Raw genomic sequence first — 26777 nt, forward strand, 5'->3', positions numbered from 1 at the left:
TTGAAGTAATAATTGAAAAATACAATACATTCTTATCATGAAACAAATGTTGGTGAACACATGGCACAGGATCTGAGACCAATTCTCCATACAGTATCTCTCCAGATCCTTCCGAGGTCGACGCTTGTGGACTCTCCTCTTCAGCTCATCCCACAGATTTTCAATAGGTTTAGGTCAGGGGACTGTGATGGCCATGGCAAAGCCTTTATTCTGCGGTCGGTGAACTATTTTGTGTAGATTTTGAGGTGTGCTTTGGATCATTGTGCTGCTGGAAGGTCCAACCACGGCCCATTTTAAGCTTCCTGGCAGAGGCTATTAGGTTTTCATTTAATATCTGCTGGTATTTGATGGAGTCCATGATACCATGTATCCTAACAAGATGTCTAGGGCCGTTGGAAGAAAAACAGCCCCACAACATCAAAGATCCACCACCATATTTCACAGTGGGTATGAGGTGCTTTTCTGTATGGCTATCTTTCTGTCTATGCCAAACCCACCTTTGATGTTTGTTGCCAAAAAGCTCTATTTTGGTCTCATCTGACCATATAACCCGGTCCCATTGAAAGTCCCAGTAACATTTGGCAAACTGTAGGCGCTTTAGTTTGTTGTTGATTGACAGCAGAGGCTTTTTTCTGGCAACCCTCCCAAACAACTTGAGGTGATGTAGATGTTTTGGAGACTTTCTGACCCCAAGACTCAACTTACTACTGCAATTCTCCAGCTGTGATCCTTGGAGATTCTTTTGCCACTCGGACCATCCTCCTCGCAGTGCGTGTCAATGTACACACACATCCTCTTCCAGGCTGATTCTTAACCTCTCCTGTCGCTTTAAACTTCTTAATTATTGCCATGATAGTGGAAATGGGTATTTTAAACAGTTTAAAGATTTTTTTATATCTATTTTCCGATTTGTGCAGCTCAACAACCTTTTGTCGCACATTGTCACTGTGTTCTTGAGACTTTCCCATAGTGATGAAAGACTACGGGAATTTGGCCTGTGTCACCTCACATTTATACTCCAGTGAAACACGAAATCATGGTTGACCACTTAAGAGTTCCTAATCAAACAGGTGAACTTAAAAATGTAAAACATGACTGGAAATATACTTCAGTTAGATTTTAATTATAAGATGTTTTAGGGGTAGCAATAATTGTGGCACACAAATATTTATTTAATGTCAAAATTCTTTCAATAATTTTACTTCAATGAAAAGGTAGGATTTTTGTAAATATTTTGAGTGAAAGACCAGGAGGATGAACAGCAAAAAAAATGTTTCATAGCCTGTTTTGCTCATATTCACTAAGGGTGCCAATAATTCTGGAGGGCACTGTAAACAGTGAAGTAGAGGTGAGAAGAGAGTCAGAATTATTTTCAAGATGATCCAAATTGTTATCAGCGAGATTCTAATTTCAGAAGCCCTTTGAACAGTGTAGCACAGTGGTGATGAAAGTGAACTAATGCATATCGAAAACTCTGTTAAAGGCTACCCGCGCCCAGATAATTACTTACATCCAGTGCAAACAACCTCATACATGGATGCCTCTGTGTGTGAGCAGCATATAAACTAGGTGCAAAGGTATCAAATGACTACAATTGCCCTTCAGCCAGTCTGCTTTTGCCAGACTGGCCAAACAGCCTACAGCCTCCTCTTAGCTTGGGACATTGCAGGTACAATAGAAGTGGCATAAACAAACCAGACGTTATTAATGGAACAACAAGATAAGTTGGTAAATCAAGATGGGTAGGTAGATGAGGAATAAGATATTAGTACAATCAGATATTAAACACAGATAGCATGTGCTTCTAGTCGAGTTTAAAGGACAATAGATGTGGCTGTACAAAATATGTGAAGTTATTGCCATGATTATGAATACACTTTGGTCACTTGCAAATCATAGTTTTAATTTAGTGGTAATGGGCAGTAAAACAAAAAGGGAAAAAAAGACAGGCCTTGTTGACCCAGTATTAGCTGTAGGGTTGGGAGAGTTTTGCCAAGTAAGTCTAATTTCTCCAACAAGACAGAGGTAAACTTTGATACAACTGTTTTATTCAAACAGGAACATAACTCTCCGAGTGACACAAAATGAATTTAGTTAAATGTCTTTAAATATGAACTCAACTGCATATAGTATCACAAAAAGTAATGGTGAGAGGCAATGAGTCCTCAAAATGGTGGGTCTCTTTTCACTAGCACCCATTCTCAGGAAATCATTGGTTCCCTTTCCATATTGCCAAAAAAACATCCATGCCTGCCACACAAAATGGAGGCAAAAGTCTGGGCCTCCTTGGGATTTGGGACCACCAGGCCTGGGCCCATTTGTAAGCTACTATTGATTAGAGGTGTAATTACATATTGTTGGGGGTAGAACAAAAGCAAGTGCAATCCAGTATTAACGTGTAACTTCACCCCAACTCCACTGACACTACAAAAATGACAGAAAAGGGTGCGGTGGAAATCTAAATTAGTTTACGGTTTTAGATGAGACCGTTTCCTTCTAGAAAGATATTGCAGGCAACATAGATGGCTAAATGTATGATTCTTATAGCATACTAAAACAAAAGCTTAAAATTGCAAAAATTGCTATAATTGTTCGTATAGGCTTAAATAATTTTCCTTAAACTAACATTACCAATTAAAAATTAGGTCAAATTCAAATAATTAAAGTTTGACTAGTTACACTCCGCTACTGAACTTGCAATGGGCAGCATCACTGTGGAATGAGTATGAGTTAAGTATAATATGTTGTCAGGCATTTATAAGTGGACTTGTGTCCAGGGTTAATTAAGGGGTTGGCTACCACATGCCAGTACAATACTGGTTTAAGGAGAAAAGTAAAGGCTTGGGAATACTCATTAGAGAGTGTGGTATGATTTCTGGGAAAATGCAGATGTTTTATGTTTACATTTTAAGGGTGTCCTCATGCATTTCCTCATGATATCAGCCGAACACATAATTAGTACATTAAACGTCTTTCTTATCATACCCAGTTAGGAAGAGAACCCCTTACCCCTGATGTTATAATTTGGGCTATGTACCTCAACTGCAGTAAAGGCTAAAAACTAGAGCCAAGTAGTGTATGTAACTACCAGGCCCTTTAACAGTTCTGTCTGTACCAATATTTTGGTCTCAAAAAGAGGACATGTCCATGAACAAGGAGATATACAGTATGGTCGATTGCAATGTGGTATAATATGTTATATTAACTATTATTATTACTGGTTTTGTAAACAGAAGATTATTTCAGTTGACTCTGACAAAAACCCATTTGTTGCTTACATACTTTGTGAATGAACTGACAAAGGTTAGACATTTCCAGCAAAGTGAGAACAACTTATGAGTCTGTCTGAAATTGGGGGGGGAAAGATAGGCTATGATATTCTATTCTATTCTCCAAATTCAGGTGCATGGAATGGTGTTTTGAAGTCTTACTAGCCAATCTTCACACAAACTGCTCTTTTATAGGAAGTCAACATTTCGTTATTGAAGATTTGCCAACCTATTCACAGAATGTTTCACATTGCAAAAAAATATCAGGAACAGACATTAAATTATTCCAGGCCTGTCTGGTTATTTATTATAATATATTGACTCAAGAGACAGAGGCACAAATAAAAGCTTATATTGAAATTACTATGTTGCTTTTCCTTTTCGCGCATTTATGTCTTCTCTCTGACATAGGCTACTGTGTATTGTACTGTAGCTCAAAATTCATTTTAAGGTGCACTTACACTTTAACGAATCTGTCATTTGTAGAAAACTAGCATTTACTTACTCATAGTAACTGGAAATAGATAAGGAGTTATCATGATCTACAGTGCAAACTTGTACATGACGTCTTTTGATGCAATGATTCCTCCTAGTGGTACATTTGGTCATCGCCCCTGATTTGGTACAAAGCTGAAAAACCTAGTCCCTTGCATATGGGTGTGAGAAACCCCGTAGATGGGAAAAACTCGCGGCGTGAACGTAGCCGCCATTTTACATCCTCTAGAGTGAAAGAGTGGAGCCGGAGCAGCGGCGGGGATTTCGACTCTTTTCTCTATACGTTTCCCTCCCATTCAGTACATTACAGTGGTCTAATCATCAGGTACGACAAATACTTACTAATTGGTCGCATGTGCTGTTTTGTAGTTATCATCACCCTTCGATTATATTGTGTTTTTAAACAAAGTGTGAACTGGTTGGGACGTTTCTTCAGACCGGCTTTTTGAAAATGGATTCCCCTATGTGGCGGCACGTTGGCAAACTCGTTCATAGGCGAAGCAACTAGCCATTCACTGTAGCTGTGTTAAATAAATCATGAATGCAGGTGTTTAGTTTTGTAGAAGCACAGATGATCTGAAATTGTTTGCAACAGAAGGTCATGTGGGTAACTTACTGTAAACTAGGATAAGTAAGCTAACGTTAGCAAGCTAGCTATATAGTTTTCTAACGTTTGCTAGCTGGCGAATGTCACGTCAGCTTGCAAACTTGGTAAAGTCGTCCTGGATTTTAGTGGCTGGTTGTCTGGGGTAGTGTGCGTAAAGTTGGCCCAGGAGATTGACGCTACGATGCACAAGCTTGTCTTAAGATGGCTTGTTTTTCAACCAGACACCGCCTACTAAGTAGTGTTGCACACGTAGTTAGCTCGCTATCTGCCTTCCTTGCTCGTCCAAGTTACGCTAGCTAGCTTAGTGGGTACGTTTGAATTCGCTAACGTTTGCTTGCAGAGCAGCTAGCTGTCGTATCTGTTTGTACTGTCTATCAGATGCTAAGGCTAGTAAGAACACTGGCATGGGTTTTGATGGCTTTCGGGTTGAAGTGAAGCCCAATAATGTCTTATTAGTTACTGTGGTTAACTTAATGTTAAACAAATCATGCCTCTTTATATAAATGTATAGATAGCCAGCGTATTAAAGTGAACTAATTGGATTTAAAGCTATCTTGAGTAATGTTCCCGAACTTGAATAATCTTGGTTGCACGACATCAGCGCCAAACAAACATCATAAGGCATTGATCTCCCGGAGGAACTTTAACTTCCTATAGTGTGCACTACTTGAATATATGTATTGTTATTGTGAATTAGCCAGCTAGCGATGTAGGTAGCTATCATTACATTGTGGCGCGGCACATGCTCGCTAGCAAAGTAACGTTACCGGAAACAGTGCTAAAGGAACACGTGTACTAGCAGGGAGAGCTACAGCGTTACACTCCCCGTCAATTGCCCAGTCTACGCGTCAAAGGCAGGGCAGTATCAATGACTTGAACTTCCATACACCGTTTGTCGACGTTATGTTAGGGGCGCTCTCAGAGTTTGATTGCAGGACGTTAGGAGGAGGAGGAGGTGGTTTTGCTCGGAGGCACTTTTCCCTGCAAGCTCAAACCTTTACAATTTAGGTAGTTAGAGTGGACGCATTTCTTGTTATGTTGTGAAATTTGGCCCATGAATTTTCTGTAACATCAGAGGGATTGTCTGCATGTAGACATAGCATTGACCTGTAGGTAGGGTGTCTCAGTGCAAGCATTCAGAATCTGTGGATCGTCAATACCCAGCATGGAAGCAAATACAGAGTACCTCACTTTAATTTTGTCCAGTTTTGGATTAATTTGGCTCATTGCATCTGTGCAGATCTGGAGACATGGCCACAGAGCATATTAATGGCAACGGTACTGAAGAACCAATGGAGACCACTGCTGCAGTTACCCATTCAGAGCACTTCCAGACTTTATTAGACGCTGGTTTACCAAAAAAAGTTGCTGAAAAACTAGATGAAATTTACATAGCAGGTAAGGCCCACTAAACATCCAGCTCAACCACATTCATTACCATATTTTGTTGTTTCTAATTGCATGTACTCCCAAAAATTATCTTGGAATAATGTTAATTTTGACTATCAAGCAACTTTTTGTGGTTTCCTATCGAAATGGGTACTGCAGTGTAAAATTTAAAGAGGCAAAATTTAAAGTGATGAAAATGCACAGTAATGCAAAACCATGGGTGTATACTTATGATCCGTGCATCGTCAGAATTGAAATCACAACTAGTCTGCTTGCGTCTCAGTGTTTAATCTAGATTTTTTTTCTGCAGCGGGGGTTATAAAGGGTTTTGTTGTACCTGGGTGGTGTGCGCGTAGTATGATGTTGGTTGGTGTGAATATCAATAGGTAGCTAGAAATTATGAAATAAAATGACACTTGACTGCAAAACAAACATTTATGTATTCATACATAATGCCTCTTTGACCCACTACTTGGAGAGGGCAGTGTTTCTCCTAGGATTGTTTTTGGGCAGTCTTACTATTGTGCATACAGACATGCTGGATTCTCAGTGCTTTCCTTTTAATTGCTTCAATTAAAATATATATATATATTTATATATATATATATATTAATATTTTTACCTGCATTGTGTCTTCACTTATTAGAAATGGAGAACAGACTTATACATGCAGAGAAGTGTTATCTAAAATCATCTGTGTTAATTTGTGTTCTGATTACTATGCACTGAGTTTTCATTCACAGTTGAAAATGAATGTACTGTACAAAAACGTAGGCCTACACTGTAATGGTGCACTGCCACTTTAAAAAAAAAATCTGCTGGTTTAGGTTATGTTTTCATGACGTGAACCTAACACTGGAAAGTGCATCGGGTTTTGCATCAACCCAAATTGAGCTGTTCAAGTATTTATTTCAGGACTACAACATGTGGTAAATAAACTTGGCAACATTTCATTCTAAGCACGTTGATAGACGACAGATCAAATGAGGTTGGAAATTGACTTATTAGGCTAGCCTATAAACTGGTGTGCTTAACTGAGAGTTTGAATTGTGTCTTGAACAGGGGCGTAGTGGATAATGCTCCCCCCGTATACGTTTTGTTCAGTCATATTCGGACATTGAAGCACTCATGCTAACAGTTAAGACTCAACATTAATATCTCTGCGTTTACTTTTTTATATATATTTTTTTAATCAGTACTCACTTACTTCTGGCTTCCGGTAGTTATTTGCCCCATAGATTAGGCCTGCAACACTAAATGTACCATTACATTTGTTCCCAAGCTAAATATATTATAGTTTAGTCATGAATAATCAACCGTGTGAAATTTCAGCAGTGGCGTGCCTAATTGACCAGCGGCGCGGCGGTGCGCTGCTGTCTATGCATGTAGCGGAAACACTGTCTCTGAATTGCATCACAGACACAACCGAGAGAACTGGACCGGGTGGGTGAGTGAGTAGCCCCCTTCGTTCAGTTCAGGGGGTGGATGTGCTGCATGCGCAGATTGTCCTAAACACACAACACAAGCAGCTGTTGGTGGCTGGGACAGGTGAAGGACAGGTTGCAAAAAAAAATACTAAAGGAACTGGCCAGTGTAAACCAATTATTCTTTGTGTGAAATTACGCTGTAACTTATGTTTAGGAGAGTCATGGTTAGTGCCCTAATTTCGACCGGTCTCATGTCCTCCTGAATGTATATTTTGCCTGCAACCTATACACCTGTTGGTGTGTTATGCTTTCCATTTCAGATAGGCTATGTGGAAAAATTAAGCATCGGTTTCTAATTTAACCTCCTAGATTATTAAAATATATATGAAAAACATGAATGGTTTGATAATTTGCTTGTTCTTTTTTGTATGTCTGCCTCTTCCTCAGGGTTGGTATCACACAGTGATCTAGATGACCGCGCAATCGAAGCCTTGAAGGAATTCAACGAGGAGGGTGCCCTGCAAGTACTACTGCAGTTTAAGGATAGTGATCTCTCACATGTTCAGGTAAGTGTACACACTCAGATGATTTACTCTTCTCAAATGAGCAGCATCATGGCCTTTCTCGCTGTTATGAAACGTATTATTGAAGTTTAATTTGGCCTGAAAGGATACAGTGGCCCACTGTTGGCATAATTGACGGGGCCCTGCTATCTTAATCTCTATAGCAGAGTCATTCTGGCCAGTCAGACTTTTGAGAAACCTGGTGATGTTGCCACGTCATCAACCCCAAGTTAACTTCTGGTTTTGTCATGCTAGTTTGATGGAAATGGTGTCAGCATTTCCCTGCATTTCTGCCTCCTATAACGTGTACTCTTGTGTGTGTTCTCAAACAGAACAAAAGTGCCTTTCTGTGTGGAGTGATGAAGACATACAGACAGAGGGAGAAGCAGGGGACCAAAGTGTCAGAATCCAGTAAAGGACCAGATGAAGCAAAAATAAAAGTAAGCCTGCTGTTCATGTGTTTGAGGAATTCTGCATGCAAATGACATGCAAATAGTTTTACAAGAAATGTGGTTGAAAAATCCACTATGTTTGGATGTCAGTTGGAGCGCAAACTTTAGTGTGTGTACATCGGCCTTGGTTATCAATTGTGCTAAACAGAGATTAATCCAAATGTCTCCCCTCGGTCTTAGGCTCTTCTTGAGAGAACTGCTTACACGCTTGATGTAACAACAGGTCAGAGGAAGTATGGTGGTCCTCCTCCAGAGTCTACCCACTCAGGAGCACAGCCCACTATAGGCACAGAGGTGAGTAGCTGGAGGAGTCGAGGTGACCACACTTTCACTGCCAAACTAATATTAGCTGCCTCGTTTAAATGATGAATTATGTACTATGCTTGAGTGGCTTCTGTTACACTGAGGGTATACCACCAAGATCTGACAGCCTGGTTCCTTAGTTTAGGGTTTAGTTTTGTGTCATGGCATGTTGTAATACTTAAGGCAGTGTGAAGCTTAACTCTTGCATCCTGTTTTGCGTTCCTTAAGATATTTGTGGGGAAAATCCCACGGGATCTCTTTGAGGATGAACTGGTCCCCCTGTTTGAGAAGGCAGGACCTATCTGGGATCTGCGTCTGATGATGGACCCACTCAGTGGCCTGAACAGAGGCTATGCCTTTGTCACCTTCTGCACTAAAGAGGCTGCCCAGGCGGCAGTTAAACTGGTAAGGCTCTTTTGTGGCATAGCAGTGTTTCCGTGTATTCACTCCCCACTCACTGCCGCTATTGAATAAAAGAATATGGGCAGTGTTTTGATGACTGACGCTCTGCTGTCCTTTCCCCTCCCTAGTGTAACAACAGTGAAATCCGACCTGGCAAACACATTGGCGTGTGCATCTCTGTGGCCAATAACAGACTGTTTGTCGGCTCCATCCCGAAGAGCAAAACAAAAGAACAGATTGTGGAGGAGTTTGCTAAAGTCACCGGTAAGCACTAACATGTTCGTTAAGCCACACAGAATCTTCCACAGAGTCTTTTGATTGCATTGTGATCAGTTTTTTTAATATAAATGCACACTGAAAAACTGACACTAAATTGGTTATCCTCTCTGTAGTTATAGTAGTAGTATGCAGTGATTTTGTAATTGATGAACATGTCAATTTTTTGTATTGCCTTGTTCCTCACTAGCCCCCCCACCCCCTTTTTTTTCTCCATACAGAGGGTCTTAATGATGTCATCCTGTACCATCAGCCAGATGACAAGAAGAAGAACAGAGGCTTCTGCTTCCTGGAGTATGAAGACCACAAGACGGCCGCCCAGGCGCGGCGCAGGCTTATGAGCGGTAAAGTCAAAGTCTGGGGCAACGTGGTGACTGTGGAGTGGGCTGACCCTATTGAGGATCCTGATCCTGAGGTCATGGCCAAGGTGAGAGGGTCAGCCAATCAAGGGATGCCAGCGATGGTGACATAATAGATGTTAGTTGTAGATGGAAAGCCTCTTCTTTGAAATGCCAGATGCGTTGTGTGTCTGATTTACTGTATTTTATGTATCGCAGGTCAAGGTTTTATTTGTGCGAAACCTGGCAAGTACTGTAACAGAAGATATACTTGAAAAGACATTCAGCCAGTTTGGTAAACTGGAACGGGTGAAGAAGCTGAAAGACTACGCCTTCATCCACTTCGAGGAGCGAGAAGGAGCCGTCAAGGTGCCTTTCTGTTGCTACTGTTGACCTCTTGATATTGCAGTGATGTAAAAATCTGGCCGTATTTATTTATTCATTTCTTTGTTTATTTGTCTTTCCAGGCACTGGCTGACATGAATGGCAAGGAGCTGGAGGGAGAGCAGATTGAAATAGTTTTCGCCAAGCCCCCAGACCAGAAGAGGAAAGAGCGCAAGGCTCAGAGACAGGCAGCCAAGACACAGATGTAAGCGCAGACGGGGCCTGTTCATTACGTTTAACACAGTTTAACTAACCGATAGTGAACTAAATGAATTCTTTAATTTCGATGGTATCTCTCTTCAATCCCAGGTATGATGACTATTATTACTATGGTCCCCCACACCTGCCTCCCCCAACGAGAGGCCGAGGACGGGGTGGACGAGGAGGCTACTCCTACCCCCATGACTACTACGGCTATGAAGACTATTACGATTACTATGGCTATGACTATCACAACTACCGTGGTGGCTACGAGGATCCCTACTATGGTTACGATGACTTCCAAGCCACAGGGCGGGGCAGAGGAGGCCGAGGTGCCCGCGGGCCCTCCATGTCCCGGGGTCGAGGAGCCACCGCCACGCCCAGGGGAAGGGTTGGCTTCACCCAGCGTGGAGGTCCTGGAACCAGCAGGGGTGCACGCGGCTCCAGGGGAGGGTCCCAGCAGAGAGGCCGTGTGGTAGGTGATGGTGGACTCTTTTGGGGAGAGGTGGTCGGCATAAGGGAGTGATTGCGAAGTGGTAACCTTACAAGTGAGCAAGAATTGGGTCCTGATGCAAATCCTTGCATTTTGTTTGATTATTTATGACGTCCCTTTTTTTGGGTTAATGTGAAGTCTGACTTGGTCTCTTGTGATGTTGAGGTTAACTGGCATCTGTGGAGCATTTGCATGTTGCATTTTCTTGAAGTTTATGTTTGTTGCCAGTAAAAAGTAGTTGTCAGTCGTGCTCAAGCACAGAATAATTTCTGGGCAGCACTAAACTGAAGACCATCTGCATGATCTTTTGCAGACAAAAGCTGTATGGTGGACTAGTATGGAATTCAATTTAGACCTATAACGCTGATTGTTATGTACAGTTCATTAGATTGTGCTGACCTGCACCTTTGTCAGTGTAGGGTTTTGAGTCATTGAGTATTGGGTATTGAGACTTCCCTTTAAGTTTGCACAGCTATATCTCACTCTTAATGATCAAGCTATACTCATTTGAAACGTGTATTCTGGCTGTTTCTCCCATTTTTGCATACTTGTTGAAGGCTCCATGTGGAAGGAATGGACCAAAGGTTAGCATTTGTGGCTCACTAGCATGCTGTCAAGTCCCATAGACCCTCAAATTCACACTCATCAGCTGGTTGTCATTTGGTCAGCTGAATGTAGACTGCTCATTTTGGACGTGTCATATGTCAGTGGGTGTTTGATTTGAGTCTTGGGCCACATACATACCGGGATCACCCATGACTTCACAAAGCTAGGTGTTCATGACCCAACTGTATTCAGAACTTCCTCCTATACATTCCTTCATGCATCTGTACATCACAGCTTGCGGTGGAATTCCATCTATTCCTCTGTGTGTGTGTGTGAGAGAGATCCTTCATTGAAAGCTAGTCTGAGCAAAGTGGGCATTGGAGCGCTGTAGGATTCTGACTGTCCTTGTGTTTCTCTTCAGCAGGGAAAAGGGGTCGAGGCTGGTCCTGACCAGTTACTATGAAGACTGACTTGTTACATGGGGTTACACCGGAAGCTGCCAATGATATGATGGTAAGGTCGACGCAATGGTCCAATGATATTCCAGCCTTACAGAAGCATATCTCCCATACTGCCACCCTAAGAATCTACGGAAAATTCAGAAAGCTACATGCTTGGACTTACTGTTCTCATTGATGGAAGCCTTGCATTTAAAATATGATATATAAACATGCCACCCTCTGTCAGATGCCCCAACGCCCCCCCCAATGGATGCCATTTTAAATCATTGAAGTTCAGCTATCCTAAAGGATGCTGAAATGTCAAATGAATTTTGCACTTTTTGTTTTTAAAGTTTTTAAGTTTGAAGTGGCTCAAAGGAGCTTGATGCTATTGTATATTTTTGTGCTAATTGCAATTTTATTGTCAGAAATATCCATGTTAATCAAAATTGATACAAATTTTAAGAAATTAAGTAATTAAAATCTGCAGGTTTTTGGTGTAACCACCTTGCATGGATAAGTCAGGCATTCCAGGAAAGTGGTTCTTTTCAGAACTTGTCTTTAAAGGGTTGGTGTACTACCTCAGTACAGAGGATTCAACTACCCTGCCTGTACTGTAAATAGGGAAACTTATATGGATGAAAGCCAGGCTTGTTTATCATTTTAAATATGCACAAATGCAGCAGCTAGGCAGATGTACTTAATGTAATATAGTCATTTAGCTGCTGCCTTGACACTGCGAACAGTCTAACTGGGCATGCAAAATCTCATAAGATGAGCTTAAACAAGCCTTGCTTTCATCGTATTTTTGAACTGAATTAGCTGCCTTGCTTGTTCAGCTGTAGTTACTGGTGTATGATTGATTGTATAATAGTTTGGAATAAGATGTTACTTTTTTTGTAATGGCTTGAACATCACAAAGGCATCTGAGTGCTTTTGAAAAAAGCCCTGCAGTGTCCCTTTTCTCCTCTCAGCCAGACAGGTTTTTACTTTGGTTTTATTTTAACGTTTCATACATAGCAGTGGAGCATTGTGAAGTTCACACACAAAAAAAAAATCAAAACAATTATGTCCAGTACCATTAAATCATCCCTTTTGTGTCGGTTTGAAAATCTTAATCATGAACAACTGGTGATCACACGCCTAAGCCAACTGCCTTTTGGTCTTTGACTGAGATGAGGCCTGTGGTGATTGCCTTTGGTTGAACACAGGCCTGGTTCAGTTGACTGGTAAGGTATGGGTTCACACAATGGAAAAAGGGATGCTGCAGCTATGGTTTCTATTCCATGTTCTTTAGCCAAAAAGGAAGACTGAACCATACACCCGGTTTTGTACACAGGTATTAACTCCCTCTCAATAAAGCTGTATCCATACAACCTTTTGAAAAAGATGTTAGCAGTTTTAAACTATTGTTGGTGGCCAACAACGTTTTTGCATTCCTGCAAATAAATGTTTTATACTGTAAAATGAGGTTGAGTGTAACTTATTTTTGTAATAAAGTTGGTTGATTTTTATCTGTGTCCCTAAACTGTTTACTGTGGTAGACATTTAACAGTTTCTTAAAACAGTCCCATCATATGTGTAACACTACTGTGTGTTGTATAAAATATTTAAGTAATTTTAGGGATATCCTGTGCTCTCTTAACGGCATGGTAGCAAATCCTTCATATATCATGCATTTAACTGTTATCCTGAGTTATATTAGTTGGTAAGACCTGGCCAGATGTTTATACATGAACTGAAACATTACATTCTGGGTGGATCAATCCACTACAACGCAATGAGTGGGGAAAACAATATTTCAACGCACCGCCATAAACCGAAGCATGGTTGAGTGGGTTATTCTGGGCCACTGGAACAGTAGCTGGCATCTCTAAAGACCGGAGATGACATCAGCTGGAAGCAAAACAACTGAAGTGTAAGCCCCGTGCGGGACAGCAAGCAATAACATGCCTGGTTTCAAGTGCGTGGTAGTAGGCCTATCGAAACCATGCCATATCACCATCTTAGAAATATAACAGTTGTTTGAAAGATCCCTTTCAACGGCTGGTTAGCTTGTGAATGCCAGATGGAAACGGCACCGTTATTTATGAACCAAACCAGCTAGCCGACTAGCTTAGCATTTAACAATTTGGGTCAAAACAATGCCGTGACAACCATAGCGAACTCAGAATGAATAGCCCTCTGCGTTTTTGAGTCGGTAGGTAAGCAAACTATATTGTATTACTGATGTCAATATGCAAGCTTTATCATAAAATGGATAAAGAATTTTAACAGATTGCGAATCACGTCTAGATTCTAAAACGATTTGGTCAGTGAGTGAAATGCCCGGATTGTAGCACCAAAGCTATAGTATTTATTGAGGGTAAAATATGTGACCAGCAATTGTGAAAAGCAGTTTTACATCAATAACAGTTGAATTAAGTTTACGTCTTTAGCTTATTCTGCATGCAAGCGTTTGTATGGCTAAACCTGTGGTTTCTCCACTACAGGAATAAAAATGACAGGCATCAGGGCACGTTTGTCAATTCTGAGGCAGAGGCTGAAGCTGGACTTATTCAAAGAAGTCGGGCGACAGTACCCAGTGTTCTGCTTTCTCCTTGTTATTTTGCTTTTAGCCACTGTTCTTTTGAATAGGTATTTTCTACACTACAGTTGCATCCATGTTTGTTGGGCTTGTGGCATATTGGCAGCTTTGAATAATCATATATCCGATGTTTCCAGATTTCTCCACATTATTATGGTTTTCTGGTCCTTTCTGGCCGGCGTTGTTACGTTCTATTGCTCATTTGGACCAGACACTCTACTACCCAACATATTTCTGTCCATTAAGCCAAAGGTTAAGGTTAGTAAAGCAGCAACATGTAAATGTGGTGCATATTGTTTGGCCCGGGGTTCAAATAAAACGATCAATCTAATTTGGGCCTGTTACTGTCTGTAACAGCAAGATCAGCAGGAGCTGTTTCCACTGGGGCACAGTTGTGCAGTCTGTGGCAAGATCAAATGCAAAAGACACAGGTGAGCCAACTATTTTCTGTGGAGTGTTTCTGTCATTAGATCTGTTCATGGGTTTCACCACAATTTTAGGCTTGTTATATTAGGTGTTAGAAGGTAATTCATAATTAAATAGAACCACTTGCCCTTTCATTATATTAGGTAAAATCTTGTTTTGTCCTTTGCAGACCAACATTGCTTTTAGAAAACTACCAACCTTGGCTGGACCTAAAAGTGCCCTCCAAGGTGGATGCCTCTCTATCAGAGGTATGAACTTAATGTCAGTTGTCCTTTTAGATTTATTTTGGTGCAGACACGATTGTTTGTTTAGCATGTGATACATTTTTTACCATCACAGATTTTGGAGTTGGTGCTTGAAAATTTTGTGTACCCGTGGTACAGGTACAGACTCAGCTGTTCATTTTGAGCTTTAAACATTTTCTTTTGGCGCATTCTAGTAGTCTCAAATAGATCTAACATTAAGCAATTTTCTCTGGCAGAGATATCACAGATGATGAGGCTTTTGTGGATGAGCTCAGAGTCACCCTGCGCTTCTTTGCTGCAGTGTTGGTGCGTCGAACGCAGAAGGTAAAATTCAGTTTTAAAGAGTCGCTGATTGGATGTTTACTACACACGACTGAAATCTCTTAGACATATTGTATATAACAACAAACATTTCCACTGTAGCAGCCTGCTTCCTGTGGTAACAAAGCTACACTGAATTACTTACAGGTGGATGTCTCTTCACTCATCACGCAGAAACTGCTCAAAGCCGCCATGAAACATATTGAGATTATTGCCAAAGCAAGGCAGAAAGGTTGGTCCAGTGATCCATGTATGAACCAGAGAAAAGCCATGCCAAGAAAATGAATAAATCCAGTTACTATTGGAGTCAATGAGTAGTCAATCCGGAATAAATCGAAGGGACCAGAAAGAGTCGAGACTCCATGAATTTACCATGAATGTGTAAGGATCATATGACAAGTTTGTTGTAGAAGCTTACATTTATGCTGCTACTTTCTCTTCTCTCAGTGAAGAACTCTGAGTACTTGCAGCAGGCAGCCCTGGAGGAGTATGGGCCAGACCTGCATATGGCGCTACGCAGCAGGAGAGATGAGCTGCTGTACCTGAGGAAGCTGACGGAGATGCTCTTCCCCTACATTCTGCCACCCAAAGCAACGGACTGCAGGTGGGCTTCTTACGGACCAATCGGCCTCTCTGCTTATCTCAGTCTGCACTCCACTCCCCTCTCATCTTTGTCAAGGGTTGTCTGCTATCAGTCTGTTCAGAACTTGATAGAGATCTGTCTTTACTAGGACTCATTATACATACCCACTCAAAGATGGGGGGAAACTATAAACAGAAATATAAAACCCAGACCCAGGTTACTATGCTGCACCTCCACCCAACACTAACTTCAATTTTAATTCAATTCAATTCAATTCCTTATTTATATAGCACCAACAACAATTGGAATTGTCTCAAAGTGCTTTACAGAGCCTGGAGCCTGAACCACAAGAAAAAACTCCAGAAGAAGAAACTAGCCACTACCATACTAGCGAAAACTAGCCACTACCTTGCAATTCCACAATCAAGAGGCTGAATGTGTAGATCTGAAGTTTATTGTAGTCACTAAGCCACAATAGAAGATGGTCAATGGATGATCTCAGAGTATGAATCGCTGATCAGTCTCTTTAAAGGAACCTAGTTCCTCCCACATTCTTGTGTGTAACTGTTAGAATTAGCTCCGTCCTTTAACTTTTACTCAATCCGAATTTGTTGCGTGTTTAGTACTACTCCCATTTCCAGGGATAGTCAATTAATCTGGTTTACAACCTGGCTGTCCGCCTCTCAGCAGTCAGCCTTTGTGGTATTATCTGTTAGCCACTTTGAGTGAGGCTATTCATACTTTCAAAAGTTGATCCATGGTGACCAGATACAAAAAAAATTAAGGGGGACCCATCAAGCAGAGCAGATAAATTCATACATGTGTAACCTGCGTTGTGTAGACAAGCACAGTCCCGCACAGCACCCTCAGGGATGAGAGGAGAGCATGCTAAGCAGAGAGGCTAAAACCCATGGGTGCTAGTATCTGTTGCTAGCATGTCTCTAGGTGTCGGGAAGTGAGATGTACTCACTGCACAGCACTGTATCTGCTGGCTACTGTTACATATGCATCAGGATAAAACATATTAAAATACATGCAGCATATACACACTCGAGGATGCATTCAAGATTGATAGTGGATAAAAAGCAGAAAGAGCCTGCGGCTCTACAGCAGCGTCCCACAGTGGAGATCTAGAGTAGGAGGGGAAAAAGAGGCAGAGTGGGTGGACACGGCTAGGTATATGCATATATATATAATTATAGGTTAGGGTGATGAGGAACAGTGTTATCACAGCCATCAGCATTTGCAAGGTCCTACTATATGGGAGAGAACAGACACAGGTTAGTAAACATAATATCAGTCATACACAAGGAAAGATTTCACATCCATATCTCAGTGTCTAAACAATGCACTCCCTAAATATCTAAACATGAATCTATAGGAGCTATACAGGGTAAGGGATGGGGTGGGGATAACCCCCTCGGGAGTACGAACCCGGGTTAGGGTAAGGGTAGGATTTGGTATGGGATCCCTGGTCACTACAAGAAATGTGGCCGCTTAATCAGTATCAACAACACAGCACAATAGTATTTATAGAGAAAACATTTCTTTTTCAACAGGTCTCTTACTTTCCTGATAAAGGAAGTGTTGACTGGTTCCGTTTTCCTCCCCTCCATGGACTACTTGGCTGATCCTGTAAGAGGCACTAAAATCCTTACTTTACATTCATATTCTTTTCATACATTTACATTATTCTGTTTGTTAATGTGATGCTGACTAGTGTCAACAGGAACATTGTTGTGACTGTAGATGGGTTTTCTCTACTAGGATACAGTGAACCATCTGCTGCTGATATTTATAGAAAATTCTCCGGTAAGCAAAAGTAGTTGAGCTGTCTATGCCACCTTTGTTTGTGAGATGGTAGCTGTGGTGTTGTGAGTTTGTAATGTAAAAAGCTTGTATCCATCTGTAGCCAGAGGCAGTGACAGAGCCGTCACCAGCCCTAGTGCCCTTCCTGCAGAAGTATGCTGAACCTCGCAATAATAAGGCCTCGGTAAGCGCTCATGGTGCTTGCTCCCATGTCCCTACACTGCGTCTTTTCCCGGTGCTGACTCTAGCTTTGCTTTTTCGCCTACCTTTGCACAGGTGCTGAAGCTGGAGCTGAAGGAAATCCGTGAGCAGCAGGATCTGCTTTTCCGCTTCATGAACTTCCTGAAACAGGAGGGTGCCGTGCACGTCCTGCAGTTCTGCTTGACAGTAGGTGAGTTGGTCCACTTTTGAGCTCATTTTAACCCTAATGTGAGGTGAGTATTCCTGTTACTCAGTCTGGGACTTGAGTATGGAACCGCAGTGATTTATTCAGTGTACAATTTTATTTCTCATTTCACAGAGGAGTTCAATGACAAGATCCTGTGTCCAGAACTGACTGATGCGGAGAAGCTCATGCTGCACGAGGAGGTGAAGAAGCTCTATATAACCTACTGTCTGGATGAGAGCATTGATAAGATTCGCTTCGACCCCTTCATCGTGGAAGAAATCAGAAACAGTGAGTAGCTGATTTCTCACTACTTAAAAAAAATCGCACAATATTTTCTTTGACAAGTGAGATTCAAAGGCTCCCCCTTATTTCCTTAACAGCTAGTCATATCACAGTGAAAGAGGACAGCTCAGCTGAAAAGATCTTCCCTTTAATTCTGACACCATCATTGGCTATGTTCTTTAATGGTGGTTTATTTCCTCCCTTGGCAGTTGCTGAAGGCCCATATGCTGGTGTGGTGAAGCTCCAGACCATGCGCTGCCTGTTTGAAGCCTACGAGCACGTCTTATTCCTGTTGGAGAATGTCTTCACACCCATGTTCTGCCACAGCGACGAGGTAACCAAAAGGGAAAGCCTGCCTCTCCCCCCCCCCCCCCCCCACTGGTCTCTGTCCCACACACTGACCAGCGCCCCTCCCCTTAAACAGAGAGCAGCCCTCACAGCGATAATCTGCCCACTGTGCACAATCAGCGCTTGTGTCATCACCTCAGGAAGACACATGACTGGACAATGACTTCACCCTGGCAACAAGCCCTCAGACAGGGGTTTATGCTGGGGGGCATCTGTTGTACAAGAGAGGCCTGTCTTTGGTGATGCAATTCATATGTAATGGAGGGTGTTCAGCAAGTGGAGAGTTCCTTGAATCTTTGAAGATTCTCTTGAATTTCATGTCTTCAAAGTATTGAGATGAAACTGGTGGTTATGCAAGACCTAGCCCAGACAAGAAGTGATTAGCCAGAAACATTGAAGTAACCTAGAGCATTTTATGTATTTTTCAGTACTTCAGACAACTTTTGAGAGGGGCCGAGTCCCCTACCAGGAACTCCAAGCTGAGCAGGTGGGTGTCTGTCCACCTCCCTGTTCATTTCATTAGTCTGGTCTGGTGGGTATCAGAATACCTGAAGCCAGATGGTGGATGTAATCAGTAGACCCCCCCCCCCCCCCGTTTTTTTCTTTGTATCTTTTCGTGATACATCTGTGTGCATGAAGCCTTAGGTTAGCTTAAGTGGTGTCCCTCACCTAGATGCCTGGTAAAATACCTTACTACCGTACTACCTCTTGAGTTGGACTAACATCCCTGACACGTCTGAATATCATTGTTTTGTTTTTATCAGCACCTTGTAAATGGTATTTCTCCCACTACATGGTTTACGTTGACGGACGCGGTTCACCAGTTGTATATTTCAGCAGCCACTGGTTTTTGATAGTGGGGTATGCATATGGGCCAGTTATAACCCCCTGTGCCTGTTATTTCAGAAATAGCGTGAGTTTGGATGACATCCGGTGAGTATGATGTGCAGCTTTCCTCTGCCCTTTTCACGCTGCTCGCAGGATAACTATACTTGCTGGACTGCAGTCAGAATACAAAGCTGCTTTTATAACAATCTCATCAGATGATATTGATGCAACAGTTTCAGCCATTGCCCGTGAAATATCTGAATCGAGATGGCTCTTGGTGTCTGATAGCATTTAGCCTCTCGGCTAAGGTCCATGCATAAAGCCTTTTCATCTGTGGCCGTGAAGCAGTTTTTAGATGTGTTGAAAAAGAATCAAGACTGGTTGCACTTCTCTAGGTCTAAGTGGCACTCAGGCTTTGCTACTTATTTTGATGTGTGTCTATGTTTTTGAGGTTTATTTTTCTGAAGATGGATCAATGTTAATGGAAAGAAATGTCAAAAAACCTAGGTGAATCCTCACCAACCTAAAATTGCTCTTAGTTGGGAACAGTTCTTGCTGTTGGAGCTTATGATATGATCATTTGCCTGTTCTTCCTGGCTGTAGATTCAATTTAATGGACTCTCATTGCGTTACTTTCCCCATAATTGGGCTGCAACAGATGCACAGTAGCTCTCCATCTGTCAGAAGCTCCCAAACGAGACTAAGGGAAGATGAAGAGTTCACTTTGTTGGTGATCAAAACAGAATATTCAAGCAAAGTGTAATGCCAGAGCATTTCTCATAACCAGAGAAATACAACCAGCCTTCATACTTTTTGAACACACCTTGTTTACCAGTTTGAGCTGAAATGACAGTTCAGCCAATTGAAATCGCGAATGACAAATCACATAGTTATAAGACAGTTTGCGCAGAGTCTATAGACACACATAAGGAAGATGTTTAGGCACGGCCATTGGTTTAAAAAAGGCAGTGCTCATGGCAACATGGACTGAGGCCTTTGTCGCTGGAATGAGGAAGAGGCAGAAGAGAATGGCACTTTTTCATGCGCCCCCCCCCTCTCTCCCCTCCCCTCTCCGCTAACCTCCGTCTTCCCACGTGTCTCTCTCTCTCATACCTCTCCACTTGGCCGCCATGGACTGTGCTTGTTGTTTGTCATCCATCCTTGTGGCGTGCCGTGCCTGTTAAATACGGGGCTCTAGCTCTTCGGAGTGGGACGATCCGCTGAGCGCGGAGTCCCCGTCCATCTCTCCTGGTTCATCACCTGCATCCGTCTCCCCCCATTTCCAGTCCATTCACACTCTCCCGTCCGGCGGCTTAGCGAACCGCGCTGCCTCGCTGAAGTAAGTCAGGGCCCATTGCAAATATCTGTCCACCCCCCAGTCACCATCCCCTAGCATGGGCCCTTGTGTTGCCTCCTGATTTGATGTTGAAATATGTTTGTCCTTTGGGTGTTTTATGTGCCCTTGAGCTTTAGCATGACTGTTTTGGTACCTAAGATGTGCATACATGGAACAAAATTGTATCTGATGTGTACTTTTTTATTTATTTATTTATGTATGTATTTATTTATCTATATATGTATGTATGTATTTATTAATTTATTTATTTTTACTTTAATTTGCTCTCTCTGCTTCAACTGATTTCAGGCAGGTTTCTATGCAATTCTGTGTGTAGGACATGTTAAAAGCTGACATTTTCAGATTTATTACATTGTTCCATGATGTTTTTTACTTTAATTATGTGATGCCTTATCAGTAGTATTATGAAGCTACTGCAATTTTGTTTTACTGGAATTGATTTAACCCTCATGTTGTGTTTTCAACATGGTTGCACATGTTGTGGCTTTGGTCTGGCATAAATGTTAATAATGCTTTTTTGCAAACATTTGATTTTGATCTGATTTGATTTCAACCTTTCACATTATGGACATTCATTTTAAAGGCCCAGTCATTTTTGACCCAAGATTTGGAAACACTTTATGAATTTTACTATAATTTTTGTATCCATTCAAGTTGGTAGTGGATATCATGAATCCTTGTGTGTTTAAGATGAAAGAATTTTCTAACTGGTCATTTTTCGACTGGAACACAACACGAGGGGTAAAACCTGTGGGCGTTTGAAATGGTAAAGCCAAGACATCAATCTGTTCCGTGTGGGACAGATGTTCCTCGACAGCTTATTACGCTGCATGTGCCATGATGTGGTGGAGCCTCCATCAGATGTAGCCTCACAACTAAGGATAAAGATAATGATTTCTGTGTGTGTGTGTGACCTGCAGAAACACGTCAAAACGAGGAGAATCCTTTGGGATCGGTCGAATTGGGAGTAAAATCAAAGGCGTGTTTAAGAGCACTACTATGGAGGGGGCCATGCTACCCTCCTATGGACTGGCGGAGGGAGAGGATGACATGGTTAGTGAGGCGTTTGCATTTTTGACAAAAAAATAATGACATTTTGTGGATGGCTCTTGCCTCTGTGTCAATTAACAATTATTTCTCCTATGAATATTATTTCCTAGCAGTACCACCATGAGGAGTTTTACTGAAGTATGGGTTCTTTGTGTTGAGTAACCACAATGTATTGCACTGCAATAGTCTCCCTTGTAATAGCCTACACTAGAGACACTTAAGACTTTTATGTCATGCTTTCCACCCCTGTAGCTGTAGAAGAGTAGTAAACCTGAACCATCAGCATATACTTTGCCTTTAGGTAATAGTGATACTGCGATCCACCAATTCCTTTCTTACTTTCAAAATATAAAAAATAGTCAGTCAAAGAAGTGAACTGCTCTCTGTTCCTCTGGTATGAAGAACAGAGGCCGAGTCATTCATCTGGGTGTGAGCATGGACTACTTCCCCCACAGTGATGTCTCTTCTACAAACATTCATTTCTGAAACTGAAAAGTAAGAAACCTCGGCAACAGCCAGGCTTCCTCTCCCCACGCAGTATGGAATCTAGCGAAACAGAAAACAATGAAGAATTGAATTGAATGGTTTACCTTATCTATATTTCTGTCCTAGTTGTTATGGTCTTATGCTGTGGGAACTGCTGTGGGAGATAAAGAATGTCAGATTTCCCCATTGTCTTGTGAAATTGGCCAACCTTAACAAGGGTATTACTAGAAGGCTGCAGTGTCAAACCTTGTGAGGATCTACACCCAGATACAACAAGACTGCTGACCATGACATTTGATTAGCTTACTAGCACATTTTCATTTGAATAGTTATTCAGCCATGGTACCATGATACATCTTAATAAACCTGCACTTTAAATGAAAGATCATGTTTGAACATCTTCCCCAACAGTCTGTCATTATGGGCACTGATGTTCCCTCACGTCTTGTTGTGTTCGGTGGTGCTTCAAGGTGGAGGAGGCCACTATGGTTCTTGAAGACGATGCTCCGATGGAGGCCGTCAGCACCCCCAGCACCCCTCGCAACCTCTCAGCCTGGGACATCACCATCCCTTACGTGGACTTCTTTGACGACGAGGTCAAGAAAGAAAGGATCCCAGTGTTCTGCATTGACGTCGAGCGGAATGACAGACGTGCTGGTGAGCATTCAGCAAGTGCCACATTAAGACTGATGTCAGATATGAAGAAGAGAAGTGTCATTTTGTGTAGATTTTAGACACGTTTCTGTCAAGTGTACACTGTAGTGTTCGCCTTAACCATGTCCTGCTTTCATGTGTACACCTCCCAGTGGGTCACGAGACAGAGTGCTGGTCTGTCTACAGAAGATACATTGAGTTTTACGTCCTGGAGTCGAAACTCACAGAGTTTCACGGTATGTGTAATACACACATAATATGGTTCGATTTTTCACCGCACATGACTTCGCTGCACCGCAGCTGGTGTGTTGTGTTTATGGACTGTAGTTGCCATAGAAGTATCGCCTCTCCTCCTTGCTCATGCTGTAAATGAAATTACCATGCCTTCTCTCTCCGTCACTTTTTCTCACAATGCTTTACTGTGCTAACAGGCTCCTTTCCAGATGCACAGCTGCCGTCTAAAAGAATAATTGGCCCAAAGAACTACGAGTTCTTAAGATCCAAACGGGAAGAGTTCCAAGAATATCTACAGGTACTGAGCATGTCACACAACATTCCATGCTTTCACTTTTGTATGAGTTTGGTAGTTTGTTAACAGTGTCGATTTAATGCAATTAACTGAGGGCGTCTTGTGTTCTTATACCAGAAACTAGTACAACACCCGGAACTCAGCAATAGCCAGTTGTTGGCGGACTTCCTCTCTCCTCACAGTATGGAATCCCAGTTCCATGACAAGATGCTCCCCGATGTCAACCTAGGTATTTATCTAATGTATGTCAGCATAGTAAATCTGTCCATATCCACAGATTTAGTCCGATTTTCATAACCACAATTTGTATTTTATTCCTCAGGAAAGATAATTAAATCTGTACCGGGAAAGTTAATAAAAGAAGTAAGTCACTCAATTTTGGGGTAGTTATGGTCCTAATCGTCCCTCACTGATAACCGCTCAGTGTCTACTTGACTTTTATTATGTTTGTTAACCTCTTTCACCTTAGAGAGGACAACACCTGGAACCCTTCATACAGTCATTCTTCAACTCCTGTGAGTCACCCAAGCCAAAACCCAGCAGACCTGAGCTGACAATCCTCAGCCCCACGTCTGAGAACAACAAAAAGGTACATCCAGTGGAAATGGCCTTGTATGGTGACTCCCATGCAATGACCGCCCCCTAGTGTCATTTGGGCGTTTTTTCTTCTCTTAATATGGTTTTCTAAAACGTCCAGGTGACACCAGCATGATAATGCCCCAGTCTTTTTCAAACCTTCTGAAACAATTATTTAGGCAAACTAATGGTTTCCTGTTTTCTTTTCCCTCAAAGCTTTTTAATGAGTTGTACAAAAACAATGCCAGTCGCTCTGAAACCAGTGAGAAGAAGCATAATCAGAATTACTTCATGGAGATGATCACTGTGGATGGAGTTTATGACTATTTAATGTATGTTGGTAAGTGTAGTCTGTATTTACATTCTATCTATTTATCTATCTTAAAATTCTACATTTCTGTATTTTACATTCTATCTATCTTAAAAGCACTTTCTTGTCATTACCAGGCAGAGTAGTCTTCCATATCCCTGACTGGTTGCACCACCTTTTAATGGGTGGAAGAATATTGTTGAAAAATACACTGGAGGCCTACACCGATTACTACCTGACACTCAAGCTGGGCCAAGTTGTGTTGGAGCATCGAGTGGTCTCACTCATCACACTACTGAGAGGTACTCTGTAGGATCCCTGACAGCAGTCTGTCCATAGATTCACAGATTCACATACTTTAAGAAACTAAGTTAGTTTATACCCACTAAATCTTGCAAGTACTGGAGGTATAAAGTTCCCTATTAAATCTGGCTAGATTTAGTTCAATTTGAGATATTTTGGTAATATTTGAATGTACTGGCAAATGTGTATGTATCACTTATCTGAACATTTCAGTTCACTTTATTTGAGATAGTTGCCTGTTTTATTCTGTTTTAGATTCTGTATTCTGTGAATCCTGTGAACCCCGCCCCCTTCAAGATAAGCAAAAAAGAGCTAAGAAAACGTTTGAAGAAATGATGCACTATATACCAGGTCTGAGTTTTTGGTCTATTATACTTCCAAATGATCTAACCGATAAAATGATGCCACAGACTTTAAATTGGCACTGAAGGTTTTTTTTAAACCAATTACAGATTTGACAGTCATGATGGTATATTTCCTTAGTATTTAAAGAGGCTAATATGTTTATCATCAGATCTTCTAACAAAGTGTATTGGAGAAGAATCAAAATATGAAGGGGCTAGACTTCTCTTTGATGGACTCCAGCAGCCAGTTCTAAATAAACAGGTAGGCCTATTAAGTTAGTCACCAGGAATTTACAATATTGTTTTATTCAGCAGAACAATGCCTATGACCATTTTACATTTACAATAATTTATTTCCCTGTTTTGTTTGGTTTTTGTAGTTGACCTACGTCTTGTTGGACCTGGCAATCCAAGAGCTCTTCCCAGAACTTACCAAGGTATGGCAAGCATGAAGGACCGTGACATAGCCGCATGTATAAAGTATCTTTCGGAGAGGTCATCTCATGCCATGCCTTTCCTGACAGGTACAGAAAGAGACATATCTTCTGATGGCCCCATGGATGTAGGAAGCTACCCAGTCACTGTTGTCCTCTTAGCATCTGCTGCATGTGCAATCTACTGTGTGAATGCAATACACACCACACTGATCTTTTGACCGTAATACATTTCCTAACCTGCTCTGTGTAATGTTGGGGAATGACTCACTGTAATGTATTTTGAAAAAGAATGTTACTGTAACTGTTGTTGTATGTAATGTAGAGAACTAAATAAAATATTTATTGCTTAATTCATATTGATTAAAGAGAGTGAGGTAAATTGGATTCACTGGAAATAGATCACACCTTCAACAGTAGTTGCGGTTTCATCACGGAATACTTTCTGGGGCGACAGTGGTACAGTGGTAGAGAAGTCGTTTAGTAATCAGAAGGTTGCTAGTTCGATTCCCTGTCGAAGCGTCCTTGAGCAAGACACTGAACCCCTAATTGCTCTTGATGTGCAGTGTGCCATCAGTGTAAAATGTAAAATGTGTATACATTGTTAGTCGCACATATAAAAGGATAAAAGCGTCTGCTAAATGACTAAATGTAAATGTAATGGAAGTAAGTAGCCAAAAATAAATTGTTTCTTAGACAGACATCTACAAGCTATCATTGAAAATACAATGAAATGTAAGATAAGCTGGGTTGTGATGATGAGTAAATGAGCGATGTTCTTTTCCTCTGGTTCTTCATTTAAATGTGCATCATTAGGTGTCGACTGTGGGAGTGGCATGCGGACCAGTGTCGGTTTGCTGGTGTATGGGACATGTATTGAGATTTGTAAGGATAGGCGCGCTCTACTTCCAAAATAAAGGCGATTTTGGGTGCGAGTGAAAAAGACTGTTAACTTAAAGTAGAAAAAAACGCACTCTCAAGCTTGTCTCATTTCTTATTTATTTTGACCAGTTTGTCCACAGACACGTTTCGGCCTCATCTGTGTTGAGATGCCTTTTTCAATTTGAGAGCAAATAGCTTACACATGGCGATTTCAAAATGAATCCCTTCAAGTGATCTGAACTGTATTATAATGACCTCTGAAGTACCAATTGAAGGTACTCTCAATTTTGTATTCTAATGAACACTTTTACATGTATTCCGTTACTCCCCAATACTGGACGCAGATATCTGCACAAAATACGTTTGGGCTAGACAATTGACAACGCAAGGTAGGCCTGATGTCACTTGCATAATGTGGTACATTTAGTTATATACAACATCATTAATACT

General features: G+C 41.6%; 2 protein-coding genes across 4 annotated transcripts; both read left to right on the plus strand.

Annotated features, from left to right (window-relative positions):
- The first annotated feature begins 3907 nt into the window (after positions 1–3907).
- LOC105896520 (heterogeneous nuclear ribonucleoprotein Q) lies at positions 3908–13790 on the plus strand. The gene is made up of 12 exons (XM_012823296.2): positions 3908–4089; positions 5612–5769; positions 7635–7753; positions 8083–8190; positions 8383–8496; positions 8734–8910; positions 9036–9171; positions 9405–9610; positions 9741–9890; positions 9989–10110; positions 10215–10581; positions 11570–13790. The coding sequence occupies exons 1-12, from the start codon at positions 3923–3925 to the stop codon at positions 11606–11608; spliced, it is 1863 nt and encodes a 620-aa protein (XP_012678750.1). The 5' UTR covers positions 3908–3922; the 3' UTR covers positions 11609–13790.
- LOC105896503 (sorting nexin-14) lies at positions 13629–25802 on the plus strand. 3 transcript variants are annotated; one of them, XM_031579761.1, is made up of 30 exons: positions 13629–13785; positions 14078–14222; positions 14310–14430; positions 14530–14603; positions 14768–14846; positions 14938–14981; positions 15080–15167; positions 15312–15396; positions 15612–15768; positions 17307–17382; positions 17515–17559; positions 17660–17740; positions 17833–17947; positions 18077–18232; positions 18436–18560; positions 19003–19061; positions 19481–19507; positions 21680–21812; positions 22766–22952; positions 23102–23185; positions 23381–23481; positions 23596–23707; positions 23801–23841; positions 23948–24067; positions 24271–24394; positions 24502–24666; positions 24923–25018; positions 25182–25273; positions 25392–25448; positions 25536–25802. In XM_031579761.1, the coding sequence occupies exons 2-30, from the start codon at positions 14086–14088 to the stop codon at positions 25575–25577; spliced, it is 2823 nt and encodes a 940-aa protein (XP_031435621.1). In that variant the 5' UTR covers positions 13629–13785; positions 14078–14085; the 3' UTR covers positions 25578–25802. The 3 variants fall into 3 exon arrangements, with proteins under 3 accessions (XP_031435621.1, XP_031435620.1, XP_031435622.1); XM_031579760.2 differs by having other exon boundaries at positions 13681–13789; XM_031579762.2 differs by lacking the exon at positions 19481–19507 and having other exon boundaries at positions 13681–13789.
- The last annotated feature ends 975 nt before the right edge of the window (positions 25803–26777 follow it).

Source organism: Clupea harengus, chromosome 14 (genome assembly GCF_900700415.2).
Source record: "Clupea harengus chromosome 14, Ch_v2.0.2, whole genome shotgun sequence".
NCBI lineage: Eukaryota > Metazoa > Chordata > Actinopteri > Clupeiformes > Clupeidae > Clupea > Clupea harengus.

Coding starts and splice junctions, on each gene's coding strand:
- LOC105896520 (XM_012823296.2), top strand. CDS start 3,923: ATGGGTGTGAGAAACCCCGTAGATGGGAAAAACTCGCGGCGTGAACGT. Junction 5,770..7,634: donor AGATGAAATTTACATAGCAG/GTAAGGCCCACT, acceptor CCTCTTCCTCAG/GGTTGGTATCACACAGTGAT. Junction 10,582..11,569: donor CCCAGCAGAGAGGCCGTGTG/GTAGGTGATGGT, acceptor TCTCTTCAGCAG/GGAAAAGGGGTCGAGGCTGG.
- LOC105896503 (XM_031579761.1), top strand. CDS start 14,086: ATGACAGGCATCAGGGCACGTTTGTCAATTCTGAGGCAGAGGCTGAAG. Junction 19,062..19,480: donor AGGAACTCCAAGCTGAGCAG/GTGGGTGTCTGT, acceptor CTGTTATTTCAG/AAATAGCGTGAGTTTGGATG. Junction 23,186..23,380: donor GAAACTCACAGAGTTTCACG/GTATGTGTAATA, acceptor CTGTGCTAACAG/GCTCCTTTCCAGATGCACAG.